The sequence below is a fragment of the Polypterus senegalus genome, chromosome 7, assembly GCF_016835505.1.
Source record: "Polypterus senegalus isolate Bchr_013 chromosome 7, ASM1683550v1, whole genome shotgun sequence".
Classification (NCBI taxonomy): domain Eukaryota; kingdom Metazoa; phylum Chordata; class Cladistia; order Polypteriformes; family Polypteridae; genus Polypterus; species Polypterus senegalus.
The window spans coordinates 107833918-107860546 of NC_053160.1; the positions used below are offsets into that span (position 1 = coordinate 107833918).

Here is a 26629-nt window from a genome sequence, read left to right on the forward strand (position 1 = left end):
TGTATTAACTTGTGGATTTTTTTGTGAGTATTTGGTAGCAGCGTCACAAAGTCGCTTCCGTAAGACTGCGTTATCTCATGGAGCTCAGCTCAGAGCTGAAATGAGGTGAATGGGAGGGGAGATGATGACATGACTCCCCCACCCGCCTTAACTGTCAGGCCCCCACAAACACAGTCTCTTGGAATTTTCATAAGCACAGCCCTTCACCTGCAATTTTAACTTAGTTACAAAGTGATCAAAACTCTCGTTTATATCCTGCATGTCCGGCCTGACAAACGCCAGCAGCAGCCTGTCTATGAACTTAATTTAAAGTTTAGGTTTACACTGTACTTTGTTTCCGAAGTAGCAGCACTCATGAATATGGTTGTATATGTCACTCGCTCACTTCTTATTGTTTCGCTGCCTTCTCAATTGTATAATGCATGTTTTCTTCAGCGCTTTTTGGAGCTCTTCCTGGTTTTCTACACACTGCATTGACAGTCAGTTCACGTGATTACGTGGGAGGTGTGATGATGTCACACGAAACTCCACCCCCCCACGGCTTTCGAGCTCAACTCCATTACAGTATATGGAGAAAAATAGCCTCCAGTTATGACCATTACGCGTAGAATTTCGAAATGAAACCTGCCCAACTTTTGTAAGGAAGCTGTAAGGAATGAGCCTGCCAAATTTCAGCCTTCTACCTACACGGGACGTTGGAGAATTAGTGATGAGTCAGTGAGTCAGTCAGTCAGTGAGGGCTTTGCCTTTTATTAGTATAGAGTTACCCTATACAACTCCAGGTATATCACATGTAGATAAGGAGCCTTGGTTTAAGCTGGGAGAACTTTTTGCCTGTGAGCTGAGACGCTGATAGTAGAGGTGGGCCGGGATTATGAGTTTTTTCGTAGGCTTCAGGAATTGTAGTGTTAATGAACTCCTTATTTTACAATTAATGACTAGTGTCAGAAATAAAATAAAAATTTGTTTTGTTTTCCTCCGTTTATCCTCATAGGATTCTATGTTTTTTAAATTTTAAATTATCCCCTTGTTAAAAGCTATATCCTGTTCTCTTTTTTGTTTCTCTGAAATTAAATTTGGACAAAAAAAATGGCACGGGCACAGAAAAAAGTTAACAGTGCTTAGATGTTGTTTACTGTTGTATACTTCACATTAACAATTGTGTCTTGCAGTGTTGTATAGTAACAAAGTTGGAATACTTTGTTACTCTGTTTAATATGTTCTGAGAATATTTCTACTTCTATAAAATTGTCTTTTTTTACTTTACTGCATTTTTAAATGCACATGGATACACTAAAAAACACTAATAGGGTTTGTTTTAATATATTGTTTTAATGTTTTAATTAAACGAAATATTTCAATTATGTAGTTTGGTGTTATCTGAAAAAAGAGGGGCATTTCTGGAGCAGGAGAACTCTTAAAAATATTTTTCATTTAATTATTTGTAACTAGATATTGATGTTGCAAAAACTTACTTTACGAAGGGGTTTTCAAGAACAGGAAATTAGTTCCCACTTAAAGGGGGGATCCCTTAGACGTCTCTCCTGACACTGAATGTCACTGCTTCAAGTTGCAGTTATTTGCCTCATACTTTATTTATTGTAATACCTCATATAAATCACACATAAAACAAAGGTAGTCTGTATTATTTTAAGTTTATAAGAACATTTTTGACAATATATACAATGAGATGGCACAGTTCAGCAGTAGTAGCACTGCTGTCTCACAATAAGGAGATTACGGTTCAAGTTCTGGGAGCTCCCTTTGTGAAATTTTGCATGTTCTCCCTATGCCTTTCATATTTAAAACAATAAGAACAAAAGTATCTTAAAAACAAAGGCTGCCTAAAAAGGTTTTTTTTTTTATTATTTTCTATGCATGATTTTCTGATATAGGAATGTAAAATTTCTCTTGGTGGAAACAGATACAGGACACAAACCTTTCTTTGGCACTGTCACTGGGAATACTTAAATAAAGCACTACAATTCACCACCTGATCAAAATGTTGTTGGCAAAAAACAGTTTACTCTCCTTGCAACGTGTGTGGTTTCACAAGAGCCTTGTTTAACACCAAAATATTCCCACTGTAAATGTATGTGTTAGAAATAAATAGAAAAAACTAAGTGATCTTACTTCCTAATCTGCTGTACTGTATACTTGACATATGTCAGGTATGTGTCCAATAACCTTTGGATATATACTCTGTGTGTGTACACGTGTGTGTGTGTGTGCGCACGCGTGTATATATACTCAAAGGGGAGTTAACCGGGCCACCCTATTTAATTTTCAGGCAAACAAAAAAGTCTGCAATGGCACCACTTAAACAAAATTTAGGCTTGTTGGCCACATAAACTGCCATAACTGGCTTCTTTTCCAAAGTGCTTGTCTGAATATCTATTTAGAAATTACATTCTGGTGAAAATGATGGTGCAAAAATTTTGCCTCCTTCTGGGCAAACCTGTAGTTATAGGGCTCTGGCCTGAAAGGGGCAAGGCCTTTCAACCCCTATTGGGCAACTTTTCAGAGCAATGGAGGGAAGAAACAAGACAGTTATTGACAGCACCCCAGAATTTCACCTCTTTGAATATGCAAATCAATATAAATTGCCCTTAAGCTCAGCGCTGTGTGAAAAGACAATAGCAAAAGTAGCGGGGAAAATTGAAGAATTTCAGCGAATACCAAGTGAAGGCAAAGAACTATTTGTTGGTTTAAACAGTGGTATAAACAACAAAAGGAAGTTGGTTCGCGTGACATAGAGTGTCGGAGAAACTCAGAAGCTCAAATTCACAAAGTTGCAGAGTCCCCGAAATAAAAAAAAAGTTGTCAGATATCAAAGTCATCGTGAAAAGTCGAGTTGTAGCCGACCATCTGAGTTCATATGAAAGCCTGTTAAGGAACAGAAAAAAAAAAATAGGGACACAATGAGAAAAAAGCTTGAAATGTCTACTTTAATCTCGAAATTTCCACTCTAATCACGTAGTTTATTTTGCCAATAAAGTAGAACTTCGTAAATGTCATCTTTAACTCGTTTAATTTACTAGTTTCTCAAATACCATCATAACTAAAGTAGCACGTTAAATACTTTGTATTGTATGTGTTCTTCTATGTGGTTTGTCTGTGAATCACTACATGCTTCTTGAACGGCTTTCTCTTCCTCCGACTGGACACAGAATCCATTACATTCATGATATTACAGCTCTCTGAATAATTAAAACACTGAGATGTTTACTTGATATAATTTACATGATGATAGGAGTTAAAGCGTGTTATTAAACATGGGAACACAGTGGCACAGTGATAGTGACAAGCTGGCACTCTGTCCAGAGACTGCCTCACACAAGATGCTTTCTGCGCCATTCGTGACCTTCAATGAAATAATTTACTGCAGCAGTACTGTCTCTTTCAAACATACTAACTCCCAATTCCTGTCCTTCCTTTTCTTTCTCCAAGTAACCCATCGCCACACAATCAGCTCTGTAATGGATGTTAATCCATCTGTAAGCTTAGAAAGCCATTTCTTTAAAGCTTTTAAGGAACATTAAATTATCTTTGTAGTACATGTTTAATTATTCCATCCATCTATCCTTCTAGTGTCGTGCCAGCCGCAGCAAGAATACAGCATGAGGCAGGAACAATCCCTGAATGGGTGACAGCTTCTTGCTAGTGATGCGACACTGTGTCATCACATGTTTAATTATTAACAATATAGATTATTTAAATGGTGTTAACATTTTATCTGTGTAATGTAATAAACATATTTTGCTGCATTTCATCTTAAAAATGATATTGTCATATGTAAATACGTGCTTTATAAAGTGACGCAGGTTGTGCAATAACTGTATCGCAAGTTTACAGTGAGTTAATTGTACTTATAAGTACAAACCATTCTACAAGAAACACTTGATGGACTGATTGAGTGCCTTTATAGTTTTTGGGATGAAACTGTTTCTGAACTGCGATCTTCATACAGGAACGGCTCGGAAGCGTTTGCCATTTGAGAGCAGTTCAATAGACAGTGTGGAAAGACAGACCCCGAACACAGACAGACCGACACCAGAATGTCCAAAACACACACATTTATTATTCTTACACAGTGGCACAATGCCTTACTCACCAACTGTCTCTTTTTCTCCTCTCTTTCTGTCTCTCTCTCTGTCCGTCACCTCTATTCCCTTCCTCACAAGCTCCATCTCCTTCCTCTCAACTCCAGCTCGTCTACTGGAGGGAGGCAGCCCCTTTCATAATAACCCAGATGGGCTGCAGGTGCTCTGTCCGACGACACTTCCTGGTGTGGCAGAAGTGTCAGATGAGCACCCGGAAGCACTCCGTGTGCCCCTGGGATTTCTTCCGGCAGCACTTCCTTGTGTGGCAGAAGTGCTGCCATCCAGGGTTCCATGACCGTCTAGGCGCCCCCTGGTGGTGGCCACGTCCTCCCATAGGGATGAGCTTCCCAGAACTGTTCCGGTAGCCCCCAAGCAGACCAGGGCAGCTGCCCTCTCGTGGCCCAGGGGAGGTATTGTCTGTCTCGTGGACCATCCAGGCGGCTGAGGCAGTTTGTGCTTGATGCTGTATACCGATAATTCTCTTTCCGATCAGATTGCACACTCAGATACAGTGAGATAAACTTGTCTGAATGGTGCATTGAGAAGAACAACGCTAAAGCAGCTATGGTATTTGGAATAGTTTGTCCATTCCGTGGACCATTATATTGTTACAGGTTAATTACAATCAAATGCCTTAAACTAATAAACAATATGCAGTTAATTTCAGTGTAAATGATCGCGTCAGGGATGTGAATCTAAAAAAAGAAAGGGAAACCACACTTAAAAAAAAGCACTGCTTTGATGCTGGGTGCCACCAGTTTGCAAAACCGAGTGGAGAAGTTGCGTACGCCAAGTATTTAGCTAGCGTGAAAATGTGTGTGGCTTTATGCCAAGTTTAGGTTTTATACTTCCTGATTTGAGCATGGAAATGGGAGTACGCAACATTCAATGGTGAGAATCAGAAAATCACAGTCCACCATCTCCACAACTCATTTGGCTTTGTTCATTCCAGGGCACTACCAGTGCTGAAACTGACCCCATAAATGAAATGTTTGTGCTTGTGATATCCACTACCAGTCAAATGGCTAGTCAAAGCAATATTGTGTCTGGAAGTCCAGAGCATCTAACAAGCTCGAATTTCTTGTTTTAGGGCCTGATAATCTTTGGCAAAGCTTTTATCTAAATCATAATTTGTGCAGTGGACTTCTCTCATTAAAAATGAGACTAGCAGGTGGACCCATTCCAAATTGGCCAGTGCTGGTGTGTAGCAAATATGTTTTAACATTATCTGTGGGCCACAACAGCACTAGCAGCTTTATTGGTTCCTGGGCCTATACATGGGACTTGAGCATCTGTGGCCTCGTAGCGCTCCTCCACCTTGGCCAGCTCTGCTTACTGTGCTGCTACTTGAACTTGTATCTGGTTTACCTGTTCTGCCAGCTGTTACACCATTTCTGTGAGGTCTGCCAGTTTACTCATTTCTTCCTGATGATTACACCAATGTCAATAATAATAATATTAAAATCCTGCTCACTAAGCCACTGTCATGGTCCAAATAATTCTGAAGTATTCAAAAAAAAAATAGTTGGGAAGGATTTGGGCCATCCTGTTTATTTTTTTGGCAAACAAAAACCACATAAACAATAGACTCATTGGTCACATAAATTGCTTTAACTTTTCCTTTCCAAATCACTCATCTCAAGCAGATTTATTTGGGAGCTCCATTCTCGTGAAAGTTGGGCTCAGAAAAAGACATCTCCTTCCACGCACACCTGCATTTATATGGCTCCAACTGGAAGGGACAGGGCCTTCTCCGAAAGTCAGGGGTGGGTCAAATGCCCTCATTGGGCGCCTTCTTGAAGCTATGGAAGGACCATATATATATATGTTGCATATATATACATATATGTTGCAAGACCACTAGCAACAGCGCTCCCTCCTGTACCGGAGTAGTACTTGCATACCTCAGGTGCCAATGCATGACTACAGGGAGTGCAGAATTATTAGGCAAGTTGTATTTTTGAGGATTAATTTTAATATGGAACAAACACAGTGCTATCAGTCAATCCAAAATGTTAATAAACCTGAAACCTGAATGTTTCACAACGGAAATGTGTGTGTAAACATCATCAGGGGAATACATATGTGCACAATTATTAGGCAACTATTAGTGTGCAGATTTATTATGCAACTAAAGGAAAAATGAAAATTTTCCCATCTCATTTGTTTATTTTCATCTGTTATAGTGAGAATAATAAACAAACACCTCAAAATTTACAAATAAACATCTCTGACATTTCAAAAAAAATAAATCAATCAATCAATGACCAATATAGCCACCCTTCTTTCCAATAACAGTCATAAGCCTTTCCATTCATGGAATCTGTCAGTTTCTTGATCTGTTGACGATCAGCTTTTTGTGGAGCAGTGACTACAGCCTCCCAGACACTCTTCAGAGAGGTGTATTGTTTTTCTCCCCCGTTTAAGAAGTGCCCACAAGTTCTCGATAGGGTTTAGGTCAGATGAGGAAGGGGGGCCATGTCATTATTCCTTCATCTTTAAGGCCTTTACTGGCTGGCCACGCAATGGAGAACTTCGATGCAAGTGATGGAGCATTGGCCTGCATAAAAATCATGGTCTTTTCCTGTATCACTGTTTGAAGAAAGTGTCTTTGAAAAACTGGCAGTAGGTTTGGGAGTTGATTTTGAGTTCATCTTCAATGCAAAAAGGTCCAACTAGCTCATCTTTAAAAATACCAGCTCATACCAGTACCCCACCTCCACGTTGGAGTGGAGCTCTGTGCCCATTACTGATCCACAGGTCCATCCATCTGGTCCATCAAGAGTCACTCTCATCTCATCGGTCCATAAAACCTTTGAAAAAATCTGTCTTCAGATATTTCTTGGCCCAGTTTTGACGTTTCCACTTATGTTTCTTGTTCAGTGGTGGTTGGGTTTCAGCCCTCCTTACCTTGGCCATGTCTTTGAGCACTGAACACCTTGTACTTCTGGGCACTCCAGGTAGGTTGCAGCTCTGGAATATGAAAGTACTGGAGGATAATGGGTTCCTGGTAGCTTCACGTTTGATTCTTCTCAAATCTTTGGCAGCTAATTTGCGTCTTTTGTTCTCAACACGTTTCTTGCGACTCTGTTGACTATTTGCAACAAAATGTTTGATGGTTCTGTGATCACACACCAATATCTTAGCAATTCCAAAAGTCTAAAAGACTTTTCAGAGTCAGTTAAATCTCTTTTTTGGCCAATTTTGCCTGAGGAAAACTAGCTGCCTAATAATTCTGCACACCTTGATATAGGGTGTTGATCTCCTTAGGCCACACCCTCCCTCATTACACAAATACACATCACCTGACATGCTTAAATCCAATAAGCATTCAAGTTAATACAGCTTGGAGTTGGAATATACGCATTAAAAATGATGATATGGTCAAAATACTCACTTGCCTAATAATTGTGCACACAGTGTACATATATATTTTGTAATAAGAGAATAGAGACAATCAAAGTGTTAGAGCACCCTCAGGCAAAACCCACATAATTGAAAGTATAATAAATTTGTGGTTGCTGAATATGATGCCTGGGCAAGAACAGGCGGGTACAGGTGGATGGAGACCGGAAGTGATGTTGATGGTGGAGAGCTGTTAATTATCCAGTCTGCAGGGAAAGGAAAAGAGAGAAAGTTATCTTACATTCCCTGGAGCAATGGAGAATTACCATTACCAAAGCCTTTAAACTATATCTCGTGGGCATATACCCTTAGCCAGGACGCATCAGCTCGGGAGACCTGAACTATCAAATCATGAATACAAGAAAGATAAGGCATTGGAATGGAGAGTACCTCAGTGATGTAGAACTTTAAACCAATAAGGCTCTAGGTCCAGGAACCACCTGGTGACATGGAAATTTGAATCTTTATGAAGCGCCATCCACTGTAAGGGTGCATGGACCATTACAAGAGTAAATTAGTCATCCAGGAGGTAATATCGCAGCTGATTAATAACCCATTTAATTGCATGGGCCTCTCTCGCCAGCATTGCATACCTGGTCACCCAATCCAACCGTTTCCAACTCAGATACATGATGGGGGTGTTTAGGAGTCTACTTCTGCTTGTTTGTTTTTCCAGGAGGAGGTACAGGTGTTCTTGGCGTATGTGAGCAATCAGGGAAGTTCCTGTTTCACCACTTCCAAGTACAATACAATACAATACAGTTTATTTTTGTATAGCCCAAAATCACACAGGAAGTGCCGCAATGGGCTTTAACAGGCCCTGCCTTTTGACAGCCCCCCAGCCTTGAATCTCTGAGAAGACAAGGAAAAACTCCCAATAAAAACCTTGTAGGAAAAATGGAAGAAACCTCGGAAAGGCAGTTCAAAGAGAGACCCCTTTCCAGGTAGGTTGGGCGTGCAGTGGGTGTCAAAAGTAGGGGGTCAATACAATACAATACACAGAACAGAACAATTCCTTAATACAGCATAATAATAATAAAAATTTTAGAAGTATGGTTTAACAGTAGATGATATGACATAATTAGGTTTGGATATTTTTAGAGACATGTTGTCTGCTTTGTGCTGTTGTTCTTGTTTGGGCATCAAATTTATGCTGGAATTAAGGGTTTTATGCTGAATGAAAAAGGATCGAGGTTCTCCAGAGTAGGGACCTGGCTGCCTTTACTTACATGGTTTCAACAAGTTTATGTGGTATGTACATTGGGCTGCTTGACAGTTTGGTTGTTTAACCACTATTTCTCTACTTAATCTCATAGGGCCCCTGCCAAAGAGAAAACAATTTTCAGTCTGAACTGGGAACAAGAACTATGACACAAACTCCAGTGCTGGAGTTCATGTAAAGTCATATCACGTTCATAATAGTGACCCTGGGCTAATGCACATTCCATATTTTCTTTTAAGATGTGTCAAATTTTAGCAAATCTGTAATTGTGTGATATAATCTAAGATATTAATGGAAGGGAATGCCTCTTTTTTCCAACCTTCTTTTAGTATGGCCAGTAGTCCCTGGGGTTGTTGACCATACAATAACACAAATGGGGAGAAGCCTGTGGAGGCTTTTGGGACCTCCCGATAGGCAAACAATACGAAGGGGTGTTACTGTTCCAAATTTATTCCATCCTCATTGTGCAGCATCTGTTTGAGCATCAGATTAAAGTTTGAGGATGGTATCCTAAGGTTTTTATATGCTTAGTTCTGCATAACTTGGCCACATCCTCAAACATTTCGAGGTAAAGAGTCCCTTAGTCCATTAGTATGCTGGCTTGTGCAAAGAACTCGACATGTTCCCACACACTATTTTCTGAATTAGATAATATATGGAGAATAGCCTCAGGATAATGTGTAGTGTAGTCAACAATAACTAAAATATATATTTGTGGCCACATCCAAAGAGTTCAAGGTGTCCTACAGTTTCTGCTCCTATGCGCTCAAAAGTCATGATCAGAATGGGATTGAGTGGTGCCCAGTCATTCTGAGTGATCTATCTCAGTTGACACTATGGACAGGAAACGTAAAATCGACAGACGTCCTCATTAACACTAGAATTACCAAAGCCTACAAAAAAACTCATAATAACGGCCCACCTTAAGTCCCTTTGCACCTCTCCATCAGTGTCTTTTGTTTTGTAAATGTGTCGATCCGCACAATCAGCAAGCAGCCTGCTGTCCCATCCCCCACTTTGATGAAGCTCAGCTCTCTCAGCTCAAGCTAAGGCTCCTTATCTGCGTGTGAGATGCCTGATGTTGTATAGGGTAAATAATGCAGTATGTCGTTATTTGGAATACATACATTCCATGTGTGTTCTGTATCTATAAAGATCTGGGTAAGTGTAGGATGCCTAAAACAGACTGGGATTGGACAGCAGGCTGCTTGTGCTGATCAACACATTTATAAAACAAAAGACGCTGATAGAGAGGTGCAAAGGGATTTAAGGTAGGCCAGGATTACAGGTTTTTTCATAGGGTTTGGTAATTCTAGTGTTAATTCTAAACCAGTAAAATCTGAGTTTAATCCATTATAAAGTGTTCCATGTTCCCAGGTAGGAACTTAAGAAATAAGAATGTTCCAGCTCTAAAATCTGCCATCAGTAAGTTCACAGAATTGTCAACAATGACCTCACTTCTACCTCATGCTAACCTACATGATTTAACAAATTATTATTAAGTAGAAAATACAGCCCAGGTGGCATGGAATAATTTGTACATTGGCCATCAAAGAACCACATTTACGTTAAATTTAAGGGAATCATCATTCCATTGCTCCATCTTAAATGATGCCAGCAATCGCCTAAATTGAAACTGTATTTCTGAGAGTGGGTCCGGGGAGACCTCATGAGTAGCAAAATCACCCTGCTTGGAAGCTGGCTGACAGTGCAAATTGGAGACAATTTGTGATGGGTCATTCTCATCAATAACTAGGCTCAGTGTTGTAGATGAGGTGGTAGGAGTCTTATCTGCTTTTACTTTGTGACCAGTACTAACCCAAGATTACAGGTAAGGGCGCTGCGCATGATAGACACCTTGATATTACAAGTAAGCCCACCGTAGGTGATAATACAGTGACAGACCAGTACCATTGATTTTCCTCTTGGATAGAGGTTAGACTGCTTAATACAGATTCCCACTGACTTGTAATCTGTATGTGCTGTCACTTAATGCCCATTGCTAACCACCACCTCAGTGTAGGGATTGGACAGGGGATTGGCAGTGTAACAGTACCTCACTCCACGCACCCAACTGTAGTCCTTTGGCTCACTGAACCGGGGACAGATGAGAATGATGTGACCTAGCTCCCTGCATTTTTAACAGTGGAAAGGAGTCATATGCTTCTCCATCCATCCATCCATCCATCCTCTTCCACTTATCCGAGGTCGGGTCGCGGGGGCAGCAGCTTAAGCAGAAAGGCCCAGACTTCCCTCTCCCCGGCCACTTCTTCCAGCCCTTCCGGGAGAATCCCAAGGCGTTCCCAGGCCAGCCGGGAGACATAGTACCTCCAGCGTGTCCTGGGTCTTCCCCGGGGCCTCCTCCCGGTTGGACGTGCCCGGAACACCTCACCAGAGAGGCGTCCAGGAGGCCTCCTGATCAGATGCCCGAGCCACCTCACCTGACTCCTCTTGATGCGGAGGAGCAGTGGCTCTACTCTGAGCCCCTCCCGGATGACTGAGCTTCTCACCCTATCTTTAAGGGAAAGCCCAGACACCCTGCGGAGGAAACTCATTTCAGCCGCTTGTATTCACGATCTCGTTCTTTCGGTCACTACCCATAGCTCATGACCATAGGTGAGGGTACCAGCGTAGATCGACTGGTAAATTGAGAGCTTTGCCTTACGGCTCAGCTCCTTTTTCACCACGACAGACCGATGCAGAGCCCGCATCACTGCGGATGCCGCACCGATCCGTCTGTCGATCTCGCGCTCCATTCTTCCCTCATTCGTGAACAAGACCCCGAGATACTTGAACTCGTCCACTCTGGGCAGGATCTCTCCCCCAACCCTGAGAGGGCACTCCACCCTTTTCCGGCTGAGGACCATGGTCTCGGATTTGGAGGTGCTGATTCTCATCCCAGCCGCTTCACACTCAGCTGTCCATAAAAGTTATGAAGAGAATCGGTGACAAAGGGCAGCCCTGGAGGAGTCCAACTGTCACTGGAAACGGGCTCGACTTACTGCCGGTACCGGCACTCTGACACCGGTTGTACAGGGACCAAACAGCCCTTATCAGGGGGTCCGGTACCCCATACTCCCGGAGCACCCCCCACAGGATTCCCCGAGGGACACGGTCAAACGCCTTTTCCAAATCCACAAAACACATGTAGACTGGTTGGGCAAACTCCCATGCACCCTCCAGGACTCTGCTACGGGTGAAGAGCTTGTCCACTGTTCCGCGACCAGGACGAAAACCACACTGTTCCTCCTGAATCCGAGGTTCAACTATCCGACGGACCCTCCTCTCCAGAACCCCCGAATAGACTTTTGCAGGGAGGCTGAGGAGTGTGATCCCTCTGTAGTTGGAACACACCCTCCGGTCCCCCTTTTTAAAGAGGGCGACCACCACCCCGGTCTGCCAATCCAGACGTGTCAACCAAGACAGTCCTACAGCATCCAGAGCCTTAAGGAACTCCGGGCGTATCTCATCCACCCCCGGGGCCCTGCCACCAAGGAGTTTTTTGACCACCTCGGTGACTTCAGTCCCAGAGATGGGAGAGCCCACCTCAGAGTCCCCAGGCTCTGCTTCCTAATTGGAAGGTATGTTAGTGGGATTGAGGAGGTCTTTGAAGTACTCCCCCCACCGACCCACAACGTCCTGAGTCGAGGTCAGCAGCGCACCACCCCCACCATATACAGTGTTGACACTGCACTGCTTCCCCCTCCTGAGACGCCGGACGGTGGACCAGAATCTCCTCGAAGCTGTCCGAAAGTCGTTCTCCATGGCCTCTCCAAACTCCTCCCATGCCCGAGTTTTTTCCTCAGCAACAACCGAAGCCACATTCCGCTTGGCCTGCCGGTACCTATCAGCTGACTCCGGAGACCCACAGGACAAAAAAGTCCTATAGTACTCCTTCTTCAGCTTGACGGCATCCCTCACCGCCGGTGTCCACCAACAGGTTCGGGGATTGCCGCCACGATAGGCACCGACCACCTTGCGGCCACAGCTCCGGTCAGCCGCCTCAACAATAGAGGCACGGAACATGGCCCATTCGGACTCAACGTCCCCCGGGACGTGGTTGAAGTTCTGCTGGAGGTGGGAGTTGAATCTACTTCTGACAGGGGACTCTGCCAGCCGTTCCCAGCAGACCCTCACAACACGTTTGGGCCTACCAGGTCTGACCGGCATCTTCCCCCACCATCAAAACCAACTCACCACCAGGTGGTGATCAGTTGACAGCTCCGCCCCTCTCTTCACCCGAGTGTCCAAGACATATGGCCGCAAGTCCGAAGACACGACCACAAACTCGATCATCGACCTGAGGCCTAGGGTGTCCTAGTGCCAAGTGCACATATGAACACCCTTATGCTTGAACATGGTGTTTGTTATGGACAATCCGTGACGAGCACAGAAGTCCAATAACAAAACACCGCTCAGGTTCAGATCGGGGGGGATCCTCCCAATCACGCCCTTCCAGGTCTCACTGTTATTACCTATGTGAGCATTGAAGTCTCCCAGCAAAACGAGGGAATCCCCAGAAGGTATACCCTCTAGCACCTCCTCCAGAGACTCCAAAAAGGGTGGATACTCCAAACTGCTGTTTGGCGCATACGCACAAGCAACAGTCAGGACCCTTCCCCACACCCGAAGGCGAAGGGAGGCCACCCTCTCGTCCACCGGTAAACCCCAATGCACAGGCTCGAGTCGGGGCAATAAGTATGACCACACCTGCTCGGCGCCTCTCACCGGGCAACTCCAGAGTGGTAGAGAGTCCAGCCCCTCTCAAGGAGATTGGTTCCAGAGTCCAAGCTGTGCGTCGAGGTGAGTCCGACTATATCTGGCCGGAACCTCTCGACCTCGCGCACTAGTTTAGGCTCCTTCCCCTTCAGAGAGGTGACATTCCTCGTCGCAAGAGCCAGTTTCTGTAGCCAAGGATCAGACCGCCAAGATCCCCGCCTTCGGCCACCACCCAACTCACACTGCACCCAACCTCCTTGGCCCCTCCCATAGGTGGTGAGCCCATGGGGAGGCTGACCCACGTTACCTCTTCAGGCTGTGCTCGGCCGAGCCCCATGGGTGCAGACCCGGCCACCAGGCGCTCGCCATCGAGCCCCACCTCCAGGCCTGGCTCCAGAGGGGGGCCCCGGTGACCCACGTCCAGGCAAGGAAAAACATCGTCCAAGGTTTTTATTCTTCATCAGAGGTTTGTTGAACCGCTGTTTGTCTCATCCCTCACCTAGGACCAGTTTGCCTTGGGTGGCCCTACCAGGGGCATAAAGCCCCGGACAACATAGCTCCTAGGATCATTGGTACACGCAAACCCCTCCACCACGATAAGGTGACGGTTCAAGGAGGAGATCATATGCTTCTCTTATATTAATCATGCAGCAGGTGGGGTCAAGAATAGCAACATGTCCTGTCTGGAACTTCTGCTGATCAGTGGTCCATATTTAGGGAAGACACTGACCAGATATTCACAAGCAGCCAGCTCCATGTTGTCTCTAGTTTCAACTAGTGCCCTATTCTGCCCTATAGTCCGTAGGCTTCTGAGCAAGACAGCCGCTCTGGGTCAAACTTCTACTCACGATATGTCCTCGCCTGCTGGTTTATACTGATTTCATGACATAGCAGCATCCAGACCTTTAATTGTTTGTAATCACAGGCATTCTGTTCTTAGGCAACATAATAGTGCCAAAAAACCAGTCCTCTCAAGAATAGTGCCAGTATGTGCACCCACTCCGTATGCTCCCAGTGATTTCAGGAAGCAGTACGCTCAAATACTAAGAAGTATGATTCAGTATCATCATCAGGGTGGATGAGAAGCAATAGGGCAATATGAGCTTGGTTACGTATGAGTCCCTGGAATTCAGTAGCTATGGCCTGTATGGTTGCTGCCATGTCCTGCTGTTTCATCATTTTAACAGTAATGCTGCCTACTACACCAGTCAAAGTGTTGGGGCACCATTAGGCAAACTCCGTGTAACTGAATGTATAATAAATTCAAGAAAATGCATGAAAATGCAAAACGAGTCTTCTCAGACTAGAGTCCTATTGTGACTGCTCAAGATGGCAGTTCTTCTGGTTGTATGGTCCCCAGGCAGGAGGAGGCAGGTCTAGGCGGACGGACACAGGAAGTGTGTTGGTGGTGGAGAGCTGTTAGTCTTTTGTTCTGCAGAGGGAGGAAAAGAGACAACATTATCATAAAGTGCCATTCCCTGGAGCAGTGGACATTAACACTAGAATCCCTGAAGCTTATGAAAAAAATCATAATTCCAGACCACCTTAAATTCCTTCACACTTTCTCACCAGCATCTTCGTCTTGAAAATGTGTCGATCAGCACTAGCAGCAGGCAGCCTGCTCACTTGTCCTCCCTACTGAGGCAGCTGAAGTCAACTCAGATGTTGAAGTCTGTTTATCTGCGTGTGAGACGTCTAGAATTGTATAGGGTAAATAATATATTGTTATTGGGGATACATACCTGTACAGTACATTTCATGGGTAATCCATGTCTACAATGATCTGGGTAACTGTAGGATGACAGGAAATGCGAGGCAAGAAATATTGAACACATAACTAAAAACAGAAAATTCCACCTAAGCTGGAAAGGCTTGCTGTTGACCCCATTCTTTCCGGAATTCATGAAGATCTTTGCAATGAGATTTTTTTTTATTCAGTTTTATTCTGTCAGACGTGTTTATGATCCCACCCCCTCGCATTTGACACTGCTGTTTTCATATACATGCAGTATAGCAGAGGTAAACTCAAATCGATCTGGCTTTTATGTAAGTAACATATAAATATTAATGTTTTGGGCACAAGCACCTTACATACACCGTCCTTTGTATGTAAGAGCCAGTCATGATTTGACTTTACCTTATACCATACAGCGTCTATGTGAAAACAGCAGTGTCAAATGCGGGCTGGGATTGTGAACGTGGCTAAGAGAATAAACAAAAAAAACAAAGCTAAACTTTACAAGTATCATAAATTACACTGGCTGTTACAGACTGTAATCAAATGTATGTTTTTATTCTAAAATAGTAAGAATACATGCAGCTCACTTCTCAAAACGGACTCGTCAGGGATTAAACCTGTAAAGTTTAGATTACCAGTCAACAGCTGATACCGTTGCGCCACCAAAGCGCTCATAGCAAATGTGTGTCAATGTCGCATCCTAACACGGGTTGTTTTTCTGCAGTTATATTCTTGAATAGAAGCACACTTGTTCTGTTATATCTGTACCATTTGTGAAAATGTTTCTTTGATATTTGGACTTCAGGCTTCACACCTTATACACATGTTGTAAATGTAAGAAGGACGGTCCTTGGGTGCGTGTGGGAACTGTTAACATTTGAATCTGATAATGGTATAAAGCGCGGAACTCACCTATCTGTGCTATTCTGTCCTCTGCATCTCCTGGAGTTGAAAAGAGATACCAACAGGCAGCAACATGTGGACACTGGCCAAGACCGGAAAAAAAAAAAATCAAACGCAGTCACGTCATGACTACAACCAAATGAATATAATGTTGCATTAGTGCAACAACATTTTCCAAAATGTACAATACAGATCATAAAATGAATTATTCCAAATGTCATATATATCTAAGTCTCTCTTTTTTGTCAGAGCGGCTTTGACATCATGGATCAGAAGGTGCATATTAATTCGGCGTGAGTAGGAACACTGAAGAATAACACTGAATAAAAAAAATTCACCTCCACAGTCATTCTCAGTCACACACAACACTTACACCCACGTCCACGGTTTTCCCAGTCTCGTTTGCGCACAAGATCTGACACGATTTTCAAATAAAGAGGGGGTATAACAAAACAAGTTTGGTCCTACCACGCCTTTATCTAAAAACGGCGTCACATGGTTGAATGTGGAAGCTTGAATGTGAGTGAGAGAATAAAACTGAATTGACAAGTACTATAAATTTACAGATGCAGATCAAATGTATGTTTTTATTGTATGATTTAAACAATAAGAGTAGCTTACTACTCAAAATGGTAAATTTGGGAAGCAGCTGATATTGAAACTGCGACCTCTTGATTGAAAGGCAGCAGTTCTTAGCATTGTACCACTCAAGCTGTCATATCAACCACCTACCGTAACCTTCTTTTTTCTTCCGTTAAATTCTTGAATAAAAGTGCACTTGTTTTGTTATACGTGTACCTTTTGTGAAAGTGTTTATTTCATATTTTTATTTCAGGTTTCACACATTATACATTTCATGTCTACATTTTTGTCAATTATTAGTAATACATGAAAAACGTTTCTGTGTTAACAACGTTTTTATAGAGATTGTTGATGACACTGTAAATGAAATGTATGTATTCTTCTTTTTTACCCAATAAAGCTCCAGCACTTCACTCAAAGATAAACACTGAGCACTGAGAACATTAGAACACTCTAGACGAGAACAGGCCATTCAGCCCATCAAAGCTCGCCAGTCCTATCCACTTGTTTCCTCCAAGAAAACATCAAGTCGAGTTTTGAAAGTCCCTAATGTCTTACTGTCTACCACACTACTTGGTAGCTTATTCCAAGTGTCTATCATTCTTTGTGTAAAGAAAAACTTCCTAATGTTTGTGCGAAATTTACCCTTACCCTTACCCTTAACAAGTTTCCAACTGTGTCCCCGTGTCCTTGATGAACTCATTTTTAAATACAAGTCTCGATCCACTGTACTAATTCCCTTCATAATTTTAAACACTTCAATCATGTCACCTCTTAATCTTCTTTTGCTTAAACTGTAAAGGCTCAGCTCTTTTAATCTTTCCTCATAATTCAACCCCTGTAGCCCTGGAATCAGCCTAGTCGCTCTTCTCTGGACCTTTTCTAGCGCTGCTATGTCCTTTTTGTAGCCTGGAGACCAAAACTGCACACAGTACTCAAGATGAGGCCTCACCAGTGCCTCCTTGGACTTGCACTCCACAGATCGTGCTATATAACCTAACATTCTGTTAGCCTTCTTAATGGCTTCTGAACACTGTTGGGAAGTTGATAGCTTAGAGTCCACTATGACTCCTAAATCCTTCTCATAAGGTGTACTCTAGATTTTCCGACCGCCCATTGCGTATTCAAACCTAATATTTTTACTTCCTATGTGTAATTCTTTACATTTACTGACATTAAATTTCATCTGCCATAAATCTGCCCAAGCCTGTATGTTATCCAAGTCCTTCTGTAATGATATAACGGATTCCAAATTATCTGCTAATCCACCTATCTTGGTATCATCTGCAAACTTAACCAGCTTGTTACTTATATTCCTATCTAAATCATTTATATATATTAAAAATAGCAGCGGGCCTAGCACTGACCCCTGTGGAACACCACTCTTAACATCGGCCAGTTCTGATGAGGTTCCTCGCACCATCACCCTCTGTTCCTATGTTTGAGCCAATTCTGCACCCATCTAAAAACATCACCCGGAACTCCCACTTCTTTTAACTTGATGCCCAACCTCTCATGTGGCACTTTATCAACTTAGAAACTTCTTTGCAAATTGAACTGCATTTGGAAAAGCCGGCTGCTTGTCTTAATCGGCACATTTACAGGACAAAAGATGATGAGGAAGAGGTGCAAACGGATTTAAGGTGGGCCGGATTTACGAGTTTTCTCGTGGGCTCTGGTAATTGTAGTGTGTAAAAGGCGCTATATAGCACCTGACCCGGCACAGACCACGCAGAGGCAACGTGTACAAAACACACAGGCTTTTATTTTTCTTCAGCTGTGTGACACGTCTTCCCCGTGCCACACAGCCCAAACACAGTCCCAAAGCACCAAACAAAGCACAAAACAAACCACAATTCTCCACCACTCCTCCCAGGCAAGCTTCATCTCCTTCCTCCCAACTCTGGCACTTTGAGTGGTGGTGGCTGGGCCCTTTTATAGCCCACCTGGAAGCGTTCCATGTGATTAACCACCTGGTCCTAATTACACTTCCGGGTGGGGCTGAAAGCTCGTCCAGCCGGGCTGTGGGAAGCAGGCAGCTCCCCCTAGCGGCCACGCCTGGCCCCAACCAAGCTGTGGAGGACTCCATCTCCCATGGAGCCCTGCGGGCAGTTGGGGAGTCACCGTCGGCCAGGGAGGCTGCCACCAAGTGTCCCAGGGGAGGTATTGGACTTCCCATGGCGGCTCCCCCGGAACATAAGCAGCAGAGGCGTCCCTGCCGGGTATGGGACCTGGCTGTCCTTCACAAGTGTTAAGGATGGTTTCTTGTATCAAGTGATTTTGGATTGTGGGGGGGACGGACAACTTGAACAGTTAGTAGTGTCAAGCGGGCATAGGAGACAGTTTTCCAGATTGCACACTGTCTTGTTTTGGGGGTCTTCTCAGTGCAGAAAAAAATGAGGGAGCGCATTTTGAAATGTTATTAGTGGCTGAATATTTGCCAGGATGTAGAACAATATTGTAAGGCCTATCTTGACTGTAAAATAGTTTCTGCTCGCTAGTGCACCTCTGGTACCGATGCCTATTTTGGAAATCCCCTTTGAAAGTTTGGGATTAGATATTGTTAGTCTGCTCTCCAAGAGTAAAAGTGGCCTTCAATACATGCTCGTTAGTCGATTATTTCACAAGATACGTATTAGTAGCTGTGCTGCGGCTGGTGGATGCATGGACTATTGCAAAAGCGCTCTCAGAAATGTTCAAGCATATTGGTATCCTTCGCGAGATTTTGACTGATCAGGCATGCTCTTTATGTCTCACATCATGAAACAGCTATGCAAAAATTTAGCAATTAATCAGTTATACTCCATGGTTTATCATCTGCAGACAAATGGCGTGACTGAACGATTTAATAAAACTCTAAAGCAGATAATTCGCCCATGACAACCTGACCTTGTGTAATATGGTAGTGCCCTTCCTTCTGTTTGCTGTCCGTGATTCCCCATAAGCATCTACTGGACTGACCCCTTTTGAGTTGCTCTTCGTCCATGCGGGGTGTTAGACATTTTTCGAGAGGAGTGCACAGGGGCTCATGCAACAACTTGAGGGGGCAGGTTTGTCAACTGAGTTGTGTTGCTGCAGAAACAGATTTCCAGGTTCTCCTTTATTGCAGTGGAACATCTTGAGTGTGAGCAGTAGGCACAGAAATGTGATTGCGACAAAGCAAGTAAATTGCGCAAGTTCAAGAAGGGAGATCAGGTGCTGGTATTGATTCCGTCGGATCCACATAAATTCCGCGCTGAATAGATAGATAGATAGATAGATAGATAGAAAGATACTTTATTAATCCCAAGGGGAAATTCACATAATCCAGCAGCAAAATACTGATACAAAGAAACAATATTAAATTAAATAGTAATAAAAATGAAAAAAAATTAAAATTAATGTTCGCATTTACTCCCCCGGGTGGAATTGAAGAGTCACATAGTGTGGGGGAGGAACGATCTCCTCAGTCTGTCAGTGGAGCAGGACAGTGACAAAAGTCTGTCACTGAAGCTACTCCTCTGCCTGGAGATGACACTGTTAAGTGGATGCAGTGGATTATTCATGATTAGTTGGGTCCAGCAGTCATAAAAGAGTGTGTCTTCCCTGTGAATTATAAAGACAGGATTCCAGGGCGACAGAAGCCCATACCGCTTTTACATATTAACCTGTTGAAAGAGTAGAATGAACCGCATGAGGTCATGGTCACATCCACAGCGATCCCTCAGATGGAAGTCGCTATTGGCAAAGATTTAACTGCCATTCAGAAAGCCGAGCTGCTGGCATCAATCATGAGGAACTCAGATATCTTTTCGGTCTCAACTGGCTGGACCGAAATTGCGAAACACAGTATAGTAATGGTCTTCGGTATCACAGTGCATGTGTTCTTATATCATCTTCCATAGAAAACAAGACAGATAATTCGTAAAGAGCTGCTCCAGCTAGTAGTTATTTGTGAACGCAAAAGCGAATGGCGGGGTCCTATAGTGCTCGTCTCAAAGCCAGACGGTTCGGTTTTGTATTAATTTTAGATGGTTGAATTGCTTGCTGGAGAATCTCAGGCAGACCTCATATATATATATATATATATATATATATATATATATATATATATATATATATATATATATATATATATATATCCACTCTTGACCTCATGCTACCCCTTGGAGGAGTCCAGTTGTGGGAAAATTGGTCTAGCCACCCCAGACAGGCTTTTTGAAAATACCAGACACCCTTTCGGCATGCATGGAGTGCCGTTGACGTTTCAGCAGATGATGGACCAGATTCTGCATCCCCATTCAGCATATGTGGGTGCATATCTCAATGATGTGGTCATTTTAAGTAATGATTGGATATCTTACCTTGACTGTTTTCAGGCGGTCCTTGACAGTTTGCAGCTTGCGGGGCAGGCAGCCAACATGAAGAAGTGCAGGTTGGGCATGTCAGAAACTTAATTATCTCAGCTATTCCATGGGGAATGGCGTGACTAAACTGCAGATGGACAAGGTGGGGGGAGGTGCTCGTGTACTCCTGCTGCGCAACGGCAGATTCATGACATTTTCGGGCTTGTGGGGTACTACAGGCAGTTCATTCCCAATTTTGCGCATCAGGCCACCCTCTACACTGACTTGAAGGACAAGAAGAATCATAATGTTGTTTCGACCTATGCCTGTGATGCCACTTTATCCTCATTCCCGGTTCTACGCAATTCTGACTTTTCAAATGACTTTATTCTGCAAACGAATGCAAGCACTTCTGGTTTAGGGGTGGTGCTCGTGCTTTGTTTTGAGGGGGAGGATGACCCCATCCTGTTTCTCAGCAGGAAACTGCTACCCAGGGAATGTAATTACTTGACCATTGAAAAAGAGTGTTTGGCAATTAAGTGGGCAGTGGAGGACCTCCGTTACTACCTCTGGGGACAGCAGTTCACACTGGTGACTGACCACTCCCGGCTCGAGTGGCAGAAGGACATGAATGCCTGCCTAATTCTGTGGTTTCTTAGTTTGCATCCTTTCACCTTTGATGTATGCCACTGGCTGTTAACTCTGCACACGTAAACGCAGACATCCTCTCACAGCTGGCCGAACCTAGTCACACCAGCCACTTCGTTCTCGCTGATGTGCCTGAAGCTGGGGGGAGAACTGTGACATGCACGCAGCCCCGCCTCACAACACATCCTGCTTTAACAGCAATTTCACAGCCCCGTCTGCCATAGAAGGCTCATCACCGCAACAACAAGTTTGCTCACAGCCCTGCTGCACAATGCGTCTGTTTGCCGTGGACCAGTCATCAACCCGCTGGGTACTTTAACTTGGCCAATGATCTGGCCCACTTTCTCTTTGCCCCTTTTTCTCCAGGACGATCCAATCACAGTCGCGAATCCACAGACCAACCTGACGAGGAAGATTATCTATTCCTCAACCAAAGGAGGGATTCAAGGCAGAATGACTAATGAAGATTTTGCTTGTTTGCTGTGTTTGTGTGTCATGGAGTGTTAGCTCCCACCAATGAATATGCTTGTTTTTCCTCTTTGAAGCAGATTAATAAAGCTGGTCATTCTGAAGCCTAACACTGAGCCTTGTTTTTCGGGTGCAGGACTGCAACTCATGCGTCACAATATGTATATTGTAATGGATTAGGTGCTTTCCTCGCACCCTTGCACCCTCAGACACCACGTCAGACACCAGGTAAAAGTCCAATAATGAAATTTATTATAACACTAATGTGCACAAAGCACCCTCCACTCCCAAATACTCCAATAACAATAATAACAAATCCTCCACTCCTCCTTGAACCGTCACCTTATCGTGGTGGAGGGGTTTGCGTGTCCCAATGATCCTAGGAGCTATGTTGTCCGGGGCTTTATGCCCCTGGTAGGGCCACCCAAGGCAAACTGGTCCTGGGTGAGGGATGAGACAAAGAGAGGTTCAATAAACCTCCAATGAAAAATAAAAACTGTGGACAACGTTTCCCTTGCCCGACGCTGGGTCACCGGGCCCCCTCTGGAGCCAGGCCTGGAGGTGGGGCTCGATGGCGCGCCTGGTGGCCGGGCCTGCACCCATGGGGCTCGCCGGGCACAGCCCGAAGAGGTAACGTGGGTCCTCCTCCCATGGGCTCACCACCTATGGGAAGGGCCAAGGAGGTTGGGTGCAATGTGAGTTGGGTGGTGGCCGAAGGCGGGGACCTTGGCGGTCTGATCCTCGGCTACAGAAACTGGCTCTTGGGACGTGGAATGTCACCTCTCTGAAGGGGAAGGAACCTGAGCTAGTGCGCGAGGTCGAGAGGTTCCGGCTAGATATAGTCGGACTCACCTCGACGCACAGCTTGGACTCTGGAACCAATCTCCTTGAGAGGGGCTGGACTATCTACCACTCTGGAGTTGCCCCCGTGAGGCGCCGAGCAGGTGTGGGCATACTTATTGCCCCCACTGGAGCCTGTGCATTGGGGTTTACCCCGTGGACGAGAGGGTGGCCTCCCTCCGCCGGGTGGGGAAGGGTCCTGACTGTTGTTTGTGCGTATGCCAACAGCAGTTTGGAGTATCCACCCTTTTGGAGTCTCTGAGGGGTTGCTAGAGGGCATACCTTCTGGGATTCCCTCGCTTTGCTGGGAGACTTCAATGCTCACGTGGCAATGACAGTGAGACCTGGAAGGGCGTGATTGGGAGGAATGGCCCCGATCTGAACCCGAGTGGTGTTTTGTTATTGACTTCTGTGCTCGCCACGGATTGTCCATAACAACACCATGTTCAAGCATAAGGGTGTTCATATGTGCACTTGGCACCAGGACACCCTAGGCCTCAGGTCGATGATCGACTTTGTGGTCGTGTCGCCGGACTTGCGGCCATATGTCTTGGACACTCGGGTGAAGAGAGGGGCGGAGCTGTCAACTGATCACCACCTGGTGGTGAGTTGGCTTCAATTGGTGGGGAAGATGCCGGTCAGACCTGGTAGGCCCAAACGTGTTGTGAGGGTCTGCTGGGAACGGCTGGCAGAGTCTCCTGTCAGAAGTAGCTTCAACTCCCACCTCCGCAGAACTTCAACCACGCCCCGAGGGAGGTGGGGGACATTGAGTCCGAATGGGCCATGTTCCGTGCCTCTATTGTTGAGGCGGCTGACCGGAGCTGTGGCCGCAAGGTGGTCGGTGCCTGTCGTGGCGGCAATCCCCAACCCGCTGGTGGACACCGCGTGAGGGATGCCGTCAAGCTGAAGAAGGAGTCCTATAGGACTTTTTGTCCTGTGGGTCTCTGGAGGCAGCTGATAGGTACCGCAGGCCAAGCGAACGCTGCTTCGTTGTTGCTGAGGCAAAACTCGGGCATGGGAGGAGTTTGAGAGGCCATGGAGAACGACTTTCGGACGGCTTCGAGGAGATTCTGGTCCACCGTCCGCGCCTCAGGAGGGGAAGCAGTGCAGTGTCAACACCGTATATAGTGGGATGGTGCGCTGCTGACCTCACTGACGCTAGGGTCGGTGGGAGGAGTACTTCAAGACCTCCTCAATCCCACTAACATGCCTTCCACGAGGAAGCAGAGCCTGGGGACTCTGAGGTGGGCTCTCCCATCTCTGGGACTGAAGTCACCGAGGTGGTCAAAACTCCTTGGTGGCAGGGCCCCGGGTGGATGAGATACCGAGTTCCTTAAGGCTCTGGATGTTGTAGGACTGTCTTGGTTGACACGCCTCTGCAACATCGCATGGACATCGGGACAGTGCCTCTGGATTGGCAGACCGGGGTGGTGGTCCCCCTCTTTAAACAGGGGGACCGGAGGGTGTGTTCCAACTATAGAGGGATCACACTCCTCAGCCTCCCTGGAAAAGTCTATTCGGGGTTCTGGAGAGGAGGGTCCGCCGGATAGTCAACCTCGGATTCAGGAGGAACAGTGTGGTTTTCGGCCCTGGTCGCGAACAGTGGACCAGCTCTTCACCCTTAGCAGAGTCCTGAGGGTGCATGGGAGTTTGCCCGACCGGTCAACATGTGTTTTGTGGACTTGGAAAAGGCATTCGACCGTTCCTTTGGGGAATCCTGTGGGGGGTGCTCCGGGAGTATGGGGTACCGGACCCCCTGATAAGAGCTGTTCGGTCTCTGTACAACCGTGTCAGAGCTTGGTCCGCATTGCCGCAGTAAGTCGAGCCCGCTTCCAGTGAGAGTTGGACTCCGCCAGGGCTGCCCTTTGTCACCATTCTGTTCATAACTTTTATGGACAGAATTTCTAGCGCAGCCAGGGTGTTGAAGGGGTCCGTTTGGTGGACTCAGGATTGGGTCACTGCTTTTGCAGATGATGTTGTCCTGTTTGCTTCATCAGGCCGTGATCTTCAGCTCTCTGGATCGGTTCGCAGCTGAGTGTGAAGCGGCTGGGATGAGAATCAGCACCTCCAAATCCGAGAGCATGGTCCTCAGCCGGAAAAGGGTGGAGTGCCCTCTCAGGGTTGGGGGAGAGATCCTGCCCCAAGTGGAGGAGTTCAAGTATCTCGGGTCTTGTTCACGAAAGTGAGGGAAGAATGGAGCGTGAGATCGACAGGCGGATCGGTGCGGCATCCGCAGTGATGCGGCTCTGCATCGGTCTGTCGTGGTGAAAAGGAGCTGAGCCGTAAGGCAAAGCTCTCAATTTACCAGTCGATCTACCTTCCTACCCTCACCTATGGTCATGAGCTATGGGTAGTGACCGAAAGAACGAGATCGCGAATACAAGCGGCTGAAATGAGTTTCCTCCGCAGGGTGTCTGGGCTTTCCCTTAAAGATAGGGTGAGAAGCTCAGTCATCCGGGAGGGGCTCAGAGTAGAGCCGCTGCTCCTCCGCATCGAGAGGAGTCAGATGAGGTGGCTCGGGCATCTGATCAGGATGCCTCCTGGACGCCTCCCTGGTGAGGTGTTCCGGCACGCCCAACCGGGAGGAGGCCCCGGGGAAGACCCAGGACACGCTGGAGGGACTATGTCTCCCAGCTGGCCCGGGAACGCCTTTGGGATTCTCCCGAAGAGCTGGAAGAAGTGGCCAGGGAGAGGGAAGTCTGGGCCTCTCTGCTTAAGCTGCTGCCCCCGCGACCCGACCTCGGATAAGCGGAAGAGAATGGATGGATGGATGGACAAATCCTCCAAACTCCCAGACGCTTAGCCACCCTGCCTCCCAACTCAGCTCATTGCCTGGGAGTTCCCACAGTCCTTTTATATTCCTTGACCCGGAAGTGTTTATCCCTCAGTCCATGTGACTTTCTATCACTTCCGGGTCAGGTAAAACTTCTCTTCTTCTTCATCCCGGAAGCACGTCATTTCTTCTGTCCATGTGAGTGGGACGTACTTCCGGAGTGTAGGGAAAATAGTCCCTGGGCCTCCCTGCAGCGACTCCTGGCGGCCCCCATGGTATCCAGTAGGTCACCTCTACGCTGCAAGGAGGGCTCCATCTGGCGGCCTGGAGGTATTGGCCGGGATACATAGCCGGCCATATCTTACAGTATGTATGTATGTGTATGTATGTATGTATGTTATTTTATGTCTGCTGTACTCGTGCTGTACATTTTACCATTACAGCTCTCTTCACATACTGTATGCTTTTCTTTTCTGCTTGGATTATTAAAATGTGTTTTTTAAAACTTTAAATGAGTTACTTCTTAACAGACTAGAAGCTGCTTCCAGACCGTTTCATTATTTTACTTTTGACACATGATATTGTGCAACTGATCATTAATAATTAGTATCAGAGTTGGATTGCTAGACTTTTAACAAGATTCTTGTTCGCGTTGACTCACCAGATTGCTCATGAAGCTTCCTGGAAAGAATTTTAAGTTGTTATGGCTACCAGACTGCATTTATAAGATTAAGTATGAAAAGGTACATCAGTATGGATCCTTTTAGTTAGTTTAATAATAATATATGTTTTCTAGATTTCCTCAAGAGCTTAATGTGGGGAAGATTAGTGCAGAAGTGATGTGGAATCTTTTCTCTCAGGACATGAAATATGCCATGGAAGGTAAGTATAAGACCAGCAACA

At 45.4% G+C, this 26629-nt stretch overlaps 1 protein-coding gene across 1 annotated transcript in view; it reads left to right on the forward strand.

The window, feature by feature from the left end:
* LOC120532052 (protein unc-13 homolog B-like) overlaps window positions 1–26629 on the forward strand; it is an 812076-nt gene that overhangs the window by 626518 nt on the left and 158929 nt on the right. The window contains exon 27 of the mRNA XM_039757963.1: window positions 26523–26608. Within this exon, the coding sequence (XP_039613897.1) occupies window positions 26523–26608 (86 nt within the window). The remainder of the gene's footprint in view (window positions 1–26522; window positions 26609–26629) is intronic.